Source organism: Phalacrocorax carbo, chromosome 7 (genome assembly GCF_963921805.1).
Source record: "Phalacrocorax carbo chromosome 7, bPhaCar2.1, whole genome shotgun sequence".
NCBI lineage: Eukaryota > Metazoa > Chordata > Aves > Suliformes > Phalacrocoracidae > Phalacrocorax > Phalacrocorax carbo.
The window spans coordinates 7,363,804-7,378,551 of NC_087519.1; the positions used below are offsets into that span (position 1 = coordinate 7,363,804).

Below are 14,748 nucleotides of genomic sequence, written 5' to 3' on the forward strand. Positions count from 1 at the left end.
GCTGGGAGTAGACCCAATGGCCTCAACGACAGGTTATTTTTAAAATGAGTTAATTTTTTCCCTTCCTTTTTTAATCTTGTGCTCTTTCGGCTTCCTTATCCTACATCACAATAACCTAAAATGGCTGCTATACTTCACATCACACCACCTCCTTCCTTCTCTATGATTTCAAGCTGGATACAGGGCAGCTACCAAAATGTGAAAAGTTTGATCATCTCCTGTTTAAAAATACATCAACTCAGACACAGAGTGTCAAGGAAAATTCACAACCCCCTCTTTTCCATCTTTGGCTGAACATCTGGGCAGAGCCATACGACAAAGGCCTTTGGGAAAGGCTCAAGAGTTTGAAGATATGAGAAGAAAACAATGCTCTGGAATTCAGCCCCCAGCTGACTTCAGGGACAGAGTACAGAAGAGGACACACAACCACTAGAATCAACAGGACCAATGCTTCTCATGGGGTTATTTTGCCAGAGTTTGCCTTTCACTTAAAGCTTAAATCAGCAGGATTACTACCAGAAAAGTGTCAGGAAAGCCATAGTCCTTGGCTTCTCCAGCTTTGTATCTCATGGCACCTGAGACCTCACATATAATAAGGAATTAGCTCAATCCACTTGGTTCAGGAAGGGCAGTTACAATATGGATTAATTTTAGGAAGGTACCAGCTTCACCGCAGCCTGACTGAAGATAATCCAATCCATTTTGCACAGATCTGAACGTTAAGCTCATCAGCTGGGAGCAAACTGAATTGTACAAAGGGCAGAAGTTGGCCCAGTGAACCAGCTTCACCTAAACCACTGACGTGCTTACAGTTGAACACCTCCTGGATTATTCTGGGGTTTTCTCCACCTGCATGGGATTTCTGTATTTGTTTTCTGAACTGTCTCTTGTGCTCAGCACTGACCTCCTGATTTCAGCATCAGTAAATCCTTCCACAGTATCTTTTCTAACACTTCGAGGACGCCCCCTGCGCTTTGGTCTCTTCTCATCATCGGTATCATCAGTCTCGCTTTCTGATCCAGATGATCTCTGAAGCCTTCTCTTAGTTTCTGCATCTGATTCACTGTCATTTGTTTGAGCCTGTATGTACCAGAAAAACAGCAGTACAGTTAACAACTGCTAATCTCTCAACCTTTTCTGTTGCTCCCATACACTGGCACTATTCCATGTTCAGACTGTAAAATGCCTTGTCATCTCTTCCTGAAGATGCAGAAGCCCATGTGATCAACCCAGAGATGCTGCACACCCTTGCAATTTCCAGCTAGCTATGGCTCTGGTGGTCATCCTCCCTTTAGAGCCTTCTAGCCAGCCACTTTGCAATTGCATTTCGATTTATTAAGGTATAAGGTACATTAAAACACACTGATGATGTTTTTGTGCCACAGTCCCTTAGGCTGTTTTGAAAAACAGGACTCCTCAGAAATTAATCTGGAATCATCCAATATGAATTATCCTTCTCTCTAGTTTTCACTTTGTTTTCCCCAGCTTATCCCAGAAAACCCCTTAAAACCCCATATCCCAGAAGAGTTTCCTTGCACAGTCTGCTTTCAGTTGGATTGGGGTAGATATCATCACCTAAAAAACAACTTGGTAAGACGTCATCTCTTTTTGCCTGCAAGAGTCACATTTAGGCAACAGCAGCCCAGGGGGCTGGAGAGCCCAAGAAAAAGAAACAGCCAGAAAATGGCATAAACTGCAGTAAAATCTGCATTATACAGACGGATATTTTGCCCTGTGCTCACTACAGGTCGTTCTTATTTTGTCTGCTAAGACGAGTCACACCAAATCCAATACGGCCCCTCACACTCCATTGCAAAACGCGAACCCAATGCACGATGCCGACAAGAGGTCAACGTGCTAACTCTGTGCTTTACTCCTAACCAGCTTTGGCAGAGGAAAAGAAGCACTCAGATGGTAAGAAGGCTTTCCTTGAGTGTTGCTTTTGCCAGCGCTTGCCTCCTGCCTCTCAGCTCCTCGAGATGGGCCGTACCTTTTTAGTTGAGCTCCGGATTCGAGGCAGCATGTAGATTTCCTCCAATTCTTTCTGCCTTTCTTCCTCCTCCACCTTTTTCCTTTGCTCCTCTGGAATGATATCATCCCAGTCCTTCTGGGACCGCTCATCCAATTCTGTCTCTTCCTCCTCCATGGTTGCAAAGTTAGCCACCTTTTATAAGCAACGAAACACTTTTAGAAATTCCCTCCCTAGCAGAAATACCCCAGAGCTGCCTGCTAAGCCTCAACTCCTTCCCCATAGGAATTTTGCCAACATTTCCATAACTACTTTATAATTGATCCCTATGTCACTGCATTCCCTGCTACGACTTTGGGCTAACAGCTTTTGAGGAAGTATGTGCAGCTTAAGATGTACTTCTGAGCCTCTAAGTTGTTGGGTTTGTTTCCGAATTTGGTAAATTCTGCATTTTATTCACAACCTTCAAAACCACTTACTTGAAATTAAATACCTACATATCTCCCCAGCTACCAAACCCAGACAACCCCTTAGCAAACCACTTTGTACCGGTCACCTCTCACCGGGCTTGATTTGTCTTGTTACTGACTCACCACCATGGCAAGTTGTGGGGAGCCACATCCCCCACACCCCACTAAAGAGCCCGGGGGTCTGTACCTTGAACTGGGAGAGGAGCTCGTCAGTGGCACTGGTGGACACTTCATTTTCTCGTGTTTCAGCCAGACGTAAAATCTCATCAATGTCCATCTCCTACCAGTCAGGAAGAGAGCGATAAAGCGGAGGGCGCCAAGCACAGCAGGAAGTAAGAGGCTTTGAAAACAGTCTCGTGAGCTGCAATAGCTAAACACGCACTGTGCTGATATGAGCTAAATAAAGGGCAATTATCTGCAGGGTGTCATCACTGAGGGCAGGGATGAACTATCTAAAGCGGTACAAACCAGTATAAATAAAGGTGGTAGGACAGAAGAAAAGGACCATCAAGGCTGAGCAGCAGGGAAAATTTCCCATGAGATTTATTAACTGTGGACTGTTTCCTTCTGGGAAAGCTCTGCTACTCAGGCCATTAAGACAATTGGTCAAAGCACTCAATACTAAACTGTCAAGCGATGCTGCACTGAGGCAGGAAAGAGCGACCTATTCAACTCCACTGCGCTGACTCCTGCCTCTCTATGCAAACAACCAAAAAAGGATGCTGAAGAGGTACTCGGAGGGGGCAGGGAGAGGAGCTTTCAGCAGGCTGTGTTGTAACTAGCTAATGAATCCTCAGGAGCCAAGGGACCCTTTTGGTGACCACTGCTATTTAACCCCCTGACAAGGCTCTTCTCAACCCCTGATCCTCCAGCCCCAGAGCTCTCATCCTTCAGCTTCTCTGGACTCACACATGCCATACTCACCCGCCTGCTCTAGCAAAGGGAATGTACAACAGAGGGAGCAAACACACGCGATCCCTCATGCAGACCTGCAGAAGACTACAAACAGCCATGTGATTTCAATTTCAAACTACCTGAGGCTCTGACTCTTCCCCTTCAAGCTCCTTGAAGAGATCTTCAGCTCCAAACTTCAGAATAGCTGTCAGCTCCTCTTTGTTGAAAGGATTTGAGCTGCAAGAACAAACAAAAAGTGTGGTTTGAGCTGTTAAGTCAGCACTACTACAGCATAAAACCATACAAAAGTTTTTCCTAATTAAAGCAAGAAGTAAGTTTTCTATTCAGCACTATAAAAAACCCTTTTCATTCAGTCCCTCATCTTTTTCCTGCTCTAGCATGGACAGCTACTGTAAAGGGAACTGCCTCCATCTACTGGGGAGGAAATAGGGAGGAGCCTGAGGTCACTGCCAAACCACATTTCTACCACCACCAGGTTTCCTCAGACCAGGATGATCTCTGGGAGGAATACAGAAGGAAAAACACACAATGCATTAAAACTAGTTTCCGATTTCTGATCATTTTTACCCTGTATGTCCACATTAATGGTTGCATGAGCCAAATCAGTGGATGCTCCCATTATTTATTAGCCTTCTGCCCTGTACCCTATCAAACAAATGTTGTGAGATACCAGCAGGTGAAGCTGGTTATGCCACATGCTGTGCCAGACATCTCTGCCTCCTGACACAATCACTTACTTGGATCTCCCAGAGTTGTTGTCCAGAACAGTCCGGCCAGTGGTGTCCATACGCTGGATCACCAAATGATCCAGCACCATTTTCTTCTTGGCCCTCTCAATGATCTCCTCCTCTACCGTACCCTTTGTGACCAGGCGGTAAATATTCACCTGAAGGGCAAGAAAAGAACAGAGCTACTTCCTGGACCTGAACACGCTCTGCTGACACAGCAATGCATCCCTCAGTGGTTTTGCAGGAGACTAGTCTGCTGACATGGTCCCTTCATGCACAGATGTGTCTTTTGAGAATTAAAAACATCACATACTTTTTATAACTTGGAGATCAGCTAAAATCAGGCTGGTTAACACAGATCCTGCAGTGTGACTAAGCACAGAGTAAAAAGTATCTGAAACAATCACTCTAAATTCCAAATTAGCATCAAAATTTTCACATATCTAATAAAACCCTAGTAAAGGTGGATGTTCTACTTTGTTCCTTCTTGCCCTGAAAAATTTGGAAAGTCCACTAGGCTGAGAAGTGCAATGCCACGGGTTTGATTCTTGTTTTTGAACCATGCCAGGATCCAAAGCCAAGAGAAAGACCTGGCATCTTGCAAATTTGGGCTGATTTTTTGCTTCTTGGCTCTTATGCAAGCTTCACTTGAATTGGCAGTACTCTCTGGAGTCAGGACTGGGGGCAAAAAGACCATGTTTTCAGAAGCTCTGGTGAGGCGGGGGAGACCATTTAGATGCACACACTGAAGCCACAGAGAAAATGACCCAGGTAACTCTTCCGACCTGCTTCTTTTGTCCAATCCGGTGAGCCCGAGCCTGAGCCTGAAGATCATTTTGGGGGTTCCAGTCCGAGTCAAAGATAACAACAGTATCAGCAGAAGCCAAATTAATTCCCAGCCCTCCAGCTCGCGTTGACAACAAGAAACAGAAGTCCTGGGCAGGGTGGGGGAAAAAAGGCATTTATGAGTTAGCCAGCCTATAACTATGGACATAAAATAGCAATGGTGACTTCAAAGCTATGCGAGGAAACAGAGGGAGGGCTCTGTCACACTCATGCTTCTTAAGAAAGCAGAAAAAGGATTTCCTTCCCACACTGCCTGCTCAGACAAAGTACCACTGGTCTTTAGGCCGAGGCACAAGGTGAGGCGGTGCTGGCAGGGGTAAAAGGTGTGCTATTCCAGGAAGGGCCCAGCATGCGTTCTTCTTGGAGAGCAACGCGAACAGATCAGGGCAAGGGCACCTTGGAGTTGCTTTCGAAGGTTGGATGGTTGGACCACTCTGCCCACCAGACTCCTACAAAGGCAGCAGGCAAACACGTGCTTTTTGTTGCCTGAAGGCCGCTGGGAGTGAGATCAGCAACTAACACAGACTGTCTGAGTCACTGCCCAAGGGCACAGGATGCCTGAGCCCCATGGATGCCCCAGCCCCATGGATGCCCCCAGAAGAGGGGAAAGGGCAGCTTCTATGGGCATTCCTGCTCCTTTCCCACCCACACTGTTGTCTCCTCCTCACTTCTATTTGTTATCTTTCCTACCACCACGAAGCACCTAGTTGAATCTCCTGTGTGAGCCAAGAATCCCCCTTCAGTCCAGGCTTCTGGAGTGAGGAAAGGTATTTCTCATGGCTGGGCTGACCGTGGCACAAAACAAGTGCCCTGCACCAGTCACTGTGAGTCAGCAAGCCCAGATGAGAGGCTGGAGATGCCCTCTCCTATTACGCTGGAGACTTTCACCTCCAACGCCAGACTCCGCTGCCTGCCAACACTTAAAATCCCCCTTTTGCCTCTGCCATTTCATATCCAAAAACAGTTTCAGACTAGAGGAATCATTTAGCAACCATGTCATCCCCCAGACCACGGGGAGAGAATTGCTAAATTCTGGCTCTTCCCAACCTCTTCAGGACTTTCTGAGACGCAACGTGCAGCCCAGTTCTTTGGATGTGGGAGATTTAAAACAAGCAAAATGACTAGTTGCAAAACCTGCTGTATTTGTGTCTTTAAAAGTATCTGGGGTCCTGTAAAAAGAAATTAACTGAACTAATCCCCTCTCAGCAGTCACAACCTGCAGCTCAGCCATAAACACCCACCTCTCAGACAGCCCACCCGGACCCTCCTAAGGCAGGACAGCCCCAGCTTCAGTACCTCAGAGCCGTCAGCGTTGAAGTGGTCCAGCGCCTGCTTTCGGATCTCCCCTTTGATTGAGCCGTCCAAGCGCTGGAAAAATCAACAATAATGATAAAAGAAAGAAGGTAAAGGAACCCTGAGGAACTGCTGCACCCAAGTCCTGGGAGCCCTACAGCCCCCTTCCCTGCCTGCAGCATTTAATCATTAAAAATAACCGCCAATTAAAAACAACCGCACTACTTGAGCCTGCTGTGTCGCGGGGGCAGGAGGGGGGGCTATGCTCAGGCACTAGTCACACAGCGGGTGACACTCCAGCTCTCATTACAGGCTCCCAGCCAGGGTCTTTGCATTTGCTATCCTCTCCTCAGGGTTTATCACAGGACAAAAGCCAAAGCAGGGGCCTGTCAGAGGAGGTGTTTTGCAGAGATGGGGCTGCACTGAAATGAAGGAACTTCCAAGTTCCCTCCAGTGCATTTCAGTAAGTGCAAACCTGTAATCCCAGCCACCAAGCTCTGGGAAACTCAGTGCCTCCCACTGCCCAAGCTCCATCTGTATTTTCTTGAATTTTGAAGTGAACCCCACTGTTTCCTATGCTGCTGTTTCTCACCTGAAAAGGGTAGTGTTTGATAGTCAGGTACTCTGCCAAGATGTCCAGCATCCTCACCATCTGGGAGAAGATCAGCACTCTGTTGCCTCTCTCCCGCAGCCTGGTCAGCAGCTTGTCCAAGAGAATTAGCTTTCCGCTGCTCCTGATCAGAGACTGAAGAAGTAACCGTCATTCCAGCTGATGCTTTCCAACCTTACCCTTATGTACACTACACAGACATGCAGAGATCTGTTTATTTTGGGGTCCTGCTTCTCCCATACATCTCTAATCAAATTAGGTGGATTTACACAGCAGAGGCCACACACAAAATGAATCATCCAAGATGATCTTATATTGCATGCACCTCCCACTCTAGATGGCTACAAAACTTTGCCTGCAGTGGAAGGGGAGGGCAGAGGATTCAGTGGCTCAGCTGCGAGGACAATTTCTAATGGAGAAGCAGCAGAAGCTAATGCTCAACCAGATCTTATCTTGGTGGGAAGATAAAAGAAAGGTAAAAGTTAAGGAAAAACAATGGTAACCACAGACACTGCCCACCTGCAGTGTCTCAAGGCCATTCTCTCTCTCATTTTCCTCTGGAGGTTTGATAAGGTAGCAATGGTTGCAGCACTTTTTCAACTCCATCACAATGTTCAGGAAACCAGATGTGCTCCCCCTCGTTCCTTTTGAAAGAGCTTTGTAGTTTCTTGTCAAAATCCACCTGCAGGCAGGAAAACAAGAAGTCCAGATCATTTCACAGTGCAGACTGGGCATGCTGGAGCCTGGGAGGAATAAAACCTTCAGGGACACCTTGTTCAGGCATCAGTCTACTCCCCTCCCTCCATCTCTCTTCACTTCTACAGGATACTGCTGTTTCCTCACTAGAAACCCTGATCTTACTTTCCTCTTATTATTACAGTTTAACATTAAACAGCACCACAATTTTGTGGGGTACTTTACTCCCCCCCCCAAAAAAACCACAGCTGAACTGCATCACACTAAAAAACCATCTCCAGAGTACTACGGAGGAAAAGTTACCACAAGACCCTACCTCAGATTCCTACTGTGAAGCCCCTGCTGCTACAGGTGATGGCTGTCGCATTCGGAAGGAGACAGTGTACTGAAACGTATTCCCAAGGCACATAGAAAGATGTGACCATTTCTACTGGCACTCCCAGTAACTTAATAAATGACTCACTTGTAATACTGTTTCTGCAAAGCAGACATTTCCACACGAAGGATCTGCTCCACTTTAGCTGGCAAAGATTTCTCCACATCCTTCTTTACTCTGCGTAGGAGAAACGGCTCCAGGACTTTGTGAAGGCTCTGGTAGCCGTTCTCTCTACCTTTTCCATGATCCTCTTCAAAATCCTCCCAGAACTCAAATCTAGCAACAGAAACAAGGAGCAGAGGTGGGTCAGAATACCTCATCTTATTACACCAAACATCATCTACCAGATATGTTTCCACTGCACAAGACAGGAGATCATCAATTTGATGGAGGTACAGTGGAGGATCAAAGGTTCACTCTGCTCTGGCTAACTAAAACTGGTGGTAAAGCTAGAAGCTCTCTACACTTAGGTGTCTTCCTAACATCTTATCTTTGAGCTCCACACTGACTCCCAGGACCCAAAATCCCAGGTCTTCCAGTATTCTGCTCTGCTGTCCCCTGCCCTGCTGGCATTTACCTGGCAGCAGTTTCTGAACTTTCCACAGTGCCCCCCCCAGGCAGGGCTTTGACAACTGGACTATTTTTTACACTGCTCTGAAGGTTTTTTTAGATTGCTGCTTCCTCCAGCAGCTCCTTTGAAATGCTGAGATCTGTTCTTCTCCTCCTCCATCGGAAGACCTTGAATCTTTCCTTCACTCCTTCTCTGATATGGCAAAAAGAATTTGGGGGACAGCTCTTTTTGCAGTCAAACGTAATTTTGGTGAGTCTTGGGGCTTGCTTGTCTTAGCCCATTGTGTTTTAAAGAAAACAAAACATTTGTTATAATGCAGACACACGAACAATTGGCTAGACAGCACCATCCTTGAGCAATGCTCCTAGAGACTGCCATAAAATGGTTGGCCAGGGTGGATGAACCACAATGTACTGTAAACCTCAGAAATGGTTGAGATGATTTCTTAAAACAAGTTTAGCTTTTCAGAGGTGGCTCTAAGACAGCAGACAGATTTGAAAGACATGTATTAGGTTTCCCCATTCAATCTGCTGCCAGAAATACTCATTGTGTTAGTCATTTAACCTCTGATTCTCCCCACTGGTGTTTGTTCCCCTCTCATTGCTCTAACTCCACTGAGTTTAATTCAGGGATTTAACTCAGGGATTCCTGCCATTCTGCACTCCCTCGAGTCTATTTAATGGACAAGAATGGACACAGAGATATTTTTTAAGGACCAAAAGGAGACTCACTTCTCTGGCATGATGAAATGCAGCAGGGACCAGAGCTCTTTGAGCGAATTTTGAAGTGGGGTGCCGGTGATCAGCAGCCTGTGGTTGGACTTGAAATCAATCAATGTTTTGTACAGCAAAGAGTCATCATTTTTCAACCGATGGGCTTCATCCACGCCTAGAAAGGCCCAGTTAATACTTCCCAAAACAGCCTGGAGGAAAAGAAATAAAAAAAACAGGCCCCAAGGAGATGCTGGGTCAGACAAGCCCCACCACCTTGCACATGCCTCTCTCTCCATGGTCAGAAAGCACTGCAGCGTGTGCCTTCCCAGGTGTCCTGCAGCAGCCCTAAACTAGTTTTGCCTCCGCAGAAAGGAAAGATGAAAATTAGCCATACTGTTTAGCACATCTGAGTAGTCTTTCAGCAAGCATACCTATTGTAATGCACCTTTGCTTTACTCAGAAAGCAGAGTCCTCCCCCAGCCCCCAACTCCTCCCTTTCTCCATGCCCCCGGGGCCCTGCTGTAGCACTAGCCCCACTGGAGCAGCAGAGCAGACCAACAGGCCTATAAAGTTAAGGTAACCTGAGAGTTTGGAATATTTATTTTTTTTTGCATCAGTATTAAGTTTCTTGTTTTCTGCAAGAACTCAGTGATGCACTGACAGGGCTGATGAACACTTCCTAAGCAGGCAGATTCCTCTTAAGTGTAAAAATCCAGATATTGTTAACACTGTGGCCAGTGGTTCAGTGTCATGTTTTGTTCTCTTAACTAGTCTAAACTAAACCAGGTAAAATGCAGCTACTGCTCTGTCTGTATAAGTATAAAGAACAACCCAACTGCCACAGCACAAGAGTGAAGACACTGCAATGGGTGTCCCACATCCCCTCTGCATTACTAGCAAGCAAAAGCAAAGAGTAGCTATGCATTCTCCATCACCAGAGGAAAAAGGTGAAACCAGTAGTAGGGGGCTGGCTTCCCGCTTTGCAAGCAAGAGAAAGTCTAAATTAAAAAAATCCTTGGACTATTACCCACCTTATCCTTGAGGAGAATCTCATATGTTGTGATAAGTGCATTGAATTTCAACCTTTTAGACTGAGAGTGGATCCACTCATATTCACGTATCTGTGAGGGGAGACAAATGTTAACTTCAACCAATGTTCTTGAAAGGAAAGAGTTAATAATTATTATTTTAGTGTAGCTACAGCCAGAGACTATAGTCCAAACTCCTGTTGTTCAAGGTGCCATTTGATGAGCTCAGGGTGCCCAAGGAGCAGCTTGTCTTAGCGCACACATGGATCAACTGCCCTTGCACAAGTAACAAAATAAGGGCAAAACAGCTTGCTGTTGTGACATTACTCCTCATCTGCCAAATGAACACATCATCTCACTGGCAATACCACTAGACTCACAACATTTGTGTGTTTCGTTGCCTAAATAATTCAGAACATAAGAGGCAAGCACTTTTATGCTGCTATACTGCCTACTGCAGCATGTTTCAGCCCAGTGCAGTAGAGGTTTTCCAGACCCTCTGAGGGAAGCTAATACTCCTGTGCCCATGCTAAGGGAAAATAAGGTAGAAAGTCCCTGCAGCAACGAATTATACCCAAGTGCTCAGCTACACCAGCTCTAGCTGCCTGCAGTACTGCCCCTCCACCTCTCCAGCAGAATGTGTCACACGTTACACAGAAGCTGCTGCTTTGCACCCAGCATTTCTACCCAGCCCCACACCCTTTGCTTTCTAATTACACACCATGTTCCTGCTCATCAGGTCTCCAATGTAAACCACCACATTTATCTCAGGTGCCCACACTTCAAACTCCCTCTGCCATGAGGTGAGAGTGGACAAAGGCACCACCACCAGGAAAGGGCCATACAGCTGGTGTTGATGGAAGAGATACGACAGGAATGATATTGTCTGAATTGTCTTGCCCAGGCCCATTTCGTCAGCCAGGATCACGCTGTTGCTCCTGAAAAGGAAGAGAACAAACATAAACCCTGTCTGAGTGAGTGTGTCCGCCACTACTAATTTACTGTGCACCAGCATGCATAGCAATCCATGAAGGGGCAGTGCAAAAACATTTATCTGAACGCTTCCAAGTGGACTCCAGGGACACGCAGATTGTACGTGGCCCAATAACTTGCAAGAAGGAACAGACTATGATCACTGCAAACTGGCAAGCAAGGACAAAGGCAAAGGGAGAGGGGACTAAGTGGCCTAATTTTAGAAGGACATTTCTCAAAGACCTCAACAAGTGTGTAAGCATGCAGAGCCAGAAACCCTTTTTTCAGTTAGGGCAATGGAAAATTAGGGCTGATATGCACTAGGCTCACACGGCAGCCAAGTCCATTATGTGAACAGGCCCAGACAGGGAAAATGCTTTTTGTTTTCACACAAGGTTTCTTAAGTTCATGCTCTAGATAGTTCCTGCTTGCAGTGTCTGAAATGCAGCTGGGTGTGATAACATTTGAAATCCTTCAAGCTGCAAAAGCAGGATGGGTAGACGTCACTTGAAAACAAGAGGGCCAGATCCTACTGGGACAAAACGAACGTCACGCAGCATCTGTACGTACTTGCACCACGAGTGAGCGAGCCAGTTGAGGCCCTCCAGCTGGTAATCCCGGAGCTCCAGGTTCTCACCGCCAATGTAAGAAGGCTGTTTCTTCAAGGCAACAAACCTCGGTCTCTGCTTCAATACCTGGAAAAGAAGATGCTGTAAGCCCACTGAAGAAAAAGACAAAGTAAGGTTGAAAAATTCAGCAGTAAGTGTATATCTATTCATTGGTTAAAGTCTGGCCACATTTTCCTAGCCAGTGCTTATGTCTGCAGTTCAGAAAACCACTCTGCAGTGTTACGTTTTGCCTGCTGTCCTCTGGTTCTGATGACCAGGGCTGAGAGTCTCACCAAAAGTGTAGTAAGCTGTACATAATGCACAGTAGATGGAAAAAGCTCCACTTTCTTTTTTTTGTCTTCTTGCTTTTTCCCCCATTATCTCTGTCCCTCTCCTGCACTATATCAGCATCTTGCAGATTTTCTCTTTTCCCAGGTGTGTTGTTTTTTCATCCAACTGATATTAAACCTTTGCATTTCTACAGCAGCTCCTTCTGAGGAGGAAGCACTTTGCAAGGATTAATTAAGCCTCCCACTCCCCAGGGGGACACAACGTTCTCACTTTGCACAGAGTAAGTGAAACCAAAAAGGGGTTCTCATCTCTGCCTAAAGTACAATACAAGAACAGCAAACAACCATTCAAACGCTGGTGGGAGGATGGGAAAATGTTCTCTGACATTTATCCTGACAAAACTTCACATTCCCACTGCTTGCATCATCACCCAGCCTGGAGAAGCCCAGCAAAAGGAGAGAAGAGAAGCATGCAAACCTTGCAGTCCCGGGTAGGAATAGTTTTGGAGTTGTTACGATTGTTGAAGCTGTCAATGCAGTGCTGAAATTTCTTGCTTATCAGAGCCTCATCTTCCCAGCTGCACTCAGCATAGGGCAGCCCCATCCACTTACACAGGTATTCAGGGTCATTTGAGGATGTTTTGCGACTGTTTGCTGAAAAATATGCAAAAAAAGCCCAAACCTCAGCAGCTGTGGTTCTGTGGCCGAACCACAAGCATGGTTCACAGGGGCAGTCTGAACCACCCGTACCACCACAAGACAGGTCTTGGCTAGTAGGTAAAGTTTAGAGGGCCCAAAAAAATTATTCTTTACCTGGGAAATCTGAATGTCCTGTTGCAGACTTGCTGGTCTTCACAGCTGTGTTTGGAGACAGAAGGGAAGGGTTTGGAGTGCTGGCAGCCACCAGAGGGAGCAGGGCAGGCAGGCTGTCACTGCCACACACCCCACGCATTTTTGTAGGAATTATATTGGGATAGATTAAACAGCTCTCCAAGCCAATTCCCAAAGCAACTGGATGCTGGCATCTCTGACTGACACGCCTATGATATTACTGAAGTGCTCAGTAAGTCCTGTTTTTATTTTTAATAAGTAATCATGAAAATCTAACCGCTGAGCTGCCTTGCAGCCTTGCAACCTAACCACATCCTCAACCACAATGTCACGGAAAGTGGTCCTCACAAAAGCCAGGCCTGTATTGCTGCTTTGGATGAAAACACCTTGCATCCAAAGGGTGGAGGTTAAAGAACTCCACCAGCAGCAGCAACTTCAACATCCCCCTGGAAACTAGTGTATCATCCCATATTCCAGGCATAGAGAGTGATTGGCTTGTATTGCTTGTAAATACAGATCTGTAAACCTGGATTTCTACTGTTCAAATCCCTGAATTTCATACACTGAAATACACTTAACACCAGTTCTATTCTCAGAGATACTGGAGGACAGGGAAGAAGAAAGCACTGTACATTCATTCTGCTGTCACTAAAGATTAAAGCTTCCACATCTTCACCCCTTTACAAAGGCGTTATGTTCACCTACCAATTACTCTCTCCACTATTTGATATTGTTTGTTCAGCTCTGAAGCTAGCTCTTGTTGGCAGTTGAAATATTCCACATCTTCAGGTGATACCTTGCCCAGCCTAAATGCAAAAAAAAAAATATTAAAAAAATATACACTACAATGCTTCTGTCCTAATGCTCATGGAGGCCACACACAGAAATTCTGCTTTCCTATATGGTTCTGTCATTCAGAGAAGTCACTGAAGCAGACTACTGCTTATATGACATGTTTCTTAAAACTTCCTGTAATTACAAATCAATAATGAGACACAAATATCACAGAAGTTCATACTGTCTCCCTGTTAAATAACGCCTTATTCTGCTGCAAGAATCTGCCTCAAAACCAGAATCAGAGACAGAAGCTGCTACTCCAGCTTTATCACTTTGGAAACACGCCGAAGCTCCCCTTATAGTTCCTGGGGAGGTCGGACATAAACTGATGCAAAAACTTGCATACAAACAAGCCCATCGTTAACAAGGGTCAATAAGGCTACAGGACCTCACGTCACCTCCTGGGCCAGGTGAATCTGTGCACCATTTATTTGTTGCCAGCTACCCCAATTGTTACGCCTGGGAAGTGGCAATATTGGGGAGCTCACGCCTCCTGTCTTCCAACACAAAGGCCACAGACCATTTCTGAGGGGCATGTTCATCAGCAGGGAGAGAGAGACGTGAGTGTTGTGCACCAAAACCAGTTGCTTTGGATGAAACATGCTTTGCACGAAGAAATCAAATATTTTCAGTCCTGACTCTGCAAACCTCTGGCTAAAAAAGATCCGCCCAAGGCCATATCACCGATTTAAGTAACACATACCATTGCTTGATCTCCTCCTCTTTTTTCTTGAAGTTTTCTAGCTTTTTCAAGCCCTTCACTTTCTGCTGCTGCAGGGACTCTTCACTCTCCCATGTGCTATGGATGTATGACCAGCCTTTCCATTTGATCAGGTACTGAACTTCTCCCTCATCCTTTTCAGGGTCAAAGTCAGCACTTGGGTTGCCGTTGGCTTCAGTTGCATACACTGTGGTGGAAGCACCAGTGGCTGCAAAAGAAATCAGGCTGCAGTCGGTACCTTTGTTATCAAGCACTGGACATGAACTGCATTAGA

The 14,748-nt window shown here is 45.9% G+C and overlaps 1 protein-coding gene across 11 annotated transcripts in view; it reads right to left on the reverse strand.

Moving 5' to 3' along the window:
* CHD2 (chromodomain helicase DNA binding protein 2) overlaps positions 1-14,748 on the reverse strand; it is an 85,478-nt gene that overhangs the window by 11,713 nt on the left and 59,017 nt on the right. For all 11 annotated transcript variants that reach the window (XM_064456172.1, XM_064456173.1, XM_064456171.1 and 8 more), the window contains 18 exons: positions 14,457-14,682; positions 13,622-13,722; positions 12,899-12,943; positions 12,564-12,739; positions 11,758-11,882; positions 10,937-11,153; positions 10,219-10,308; positions 9,206-9,396; positions 7,991-8,179; positions 7,351-7,513; positions 6,814-6,966; positions 6,225-6,296; positions 4,868-5,017; positions 4,092-4,240; positions 3,474-3,570; positions 2,627-2,719; positions 1,991-2,164; positions 905-1,080 (listed from right to left, as the gene is read on the reverse strand). In XM_064456172.1, the coding sequence (XP_064312242.1) occupies positions 905-1,080; positions 1,991-2,164; positions 2,627-2,719; positions 3,474-3,570; positions 4,092-4,240; positions 4,868-5,017; positions 6,225-6,296; positions 6,814-6,966; positions 7,351-7,513; positions 7,991-8,179; positions 9,206-9,396; positions 10,219-10,308; positions 10,937-11,153; positions 11,758-11,882; positions 12,564-12,739; positions 12,899-12,943; positions 13,622-13,722; positions 14,457-14,682 (2,587 nt within the window). The remainder of the gene's footprint in view (positions 1-904; positions 1,081-1,990; positions 2,165-2,626; positions 2,720-3,473; positions 3,571-4,091; positions 4,241-4,867; positions 5,018-6,224; positions 6,297-6,813; positions 6,967-7,350; positions 7,514-7,990; positions 8,180-9,205; positions 9,397-10,218; positions 10,309-10,936; positions 11,154-11,757; positions 11,883-12,563; positions 12,740-12,898; positions 12,944-13,621; positions 13,723-14,456; positions 14,683-14,748) is intronic.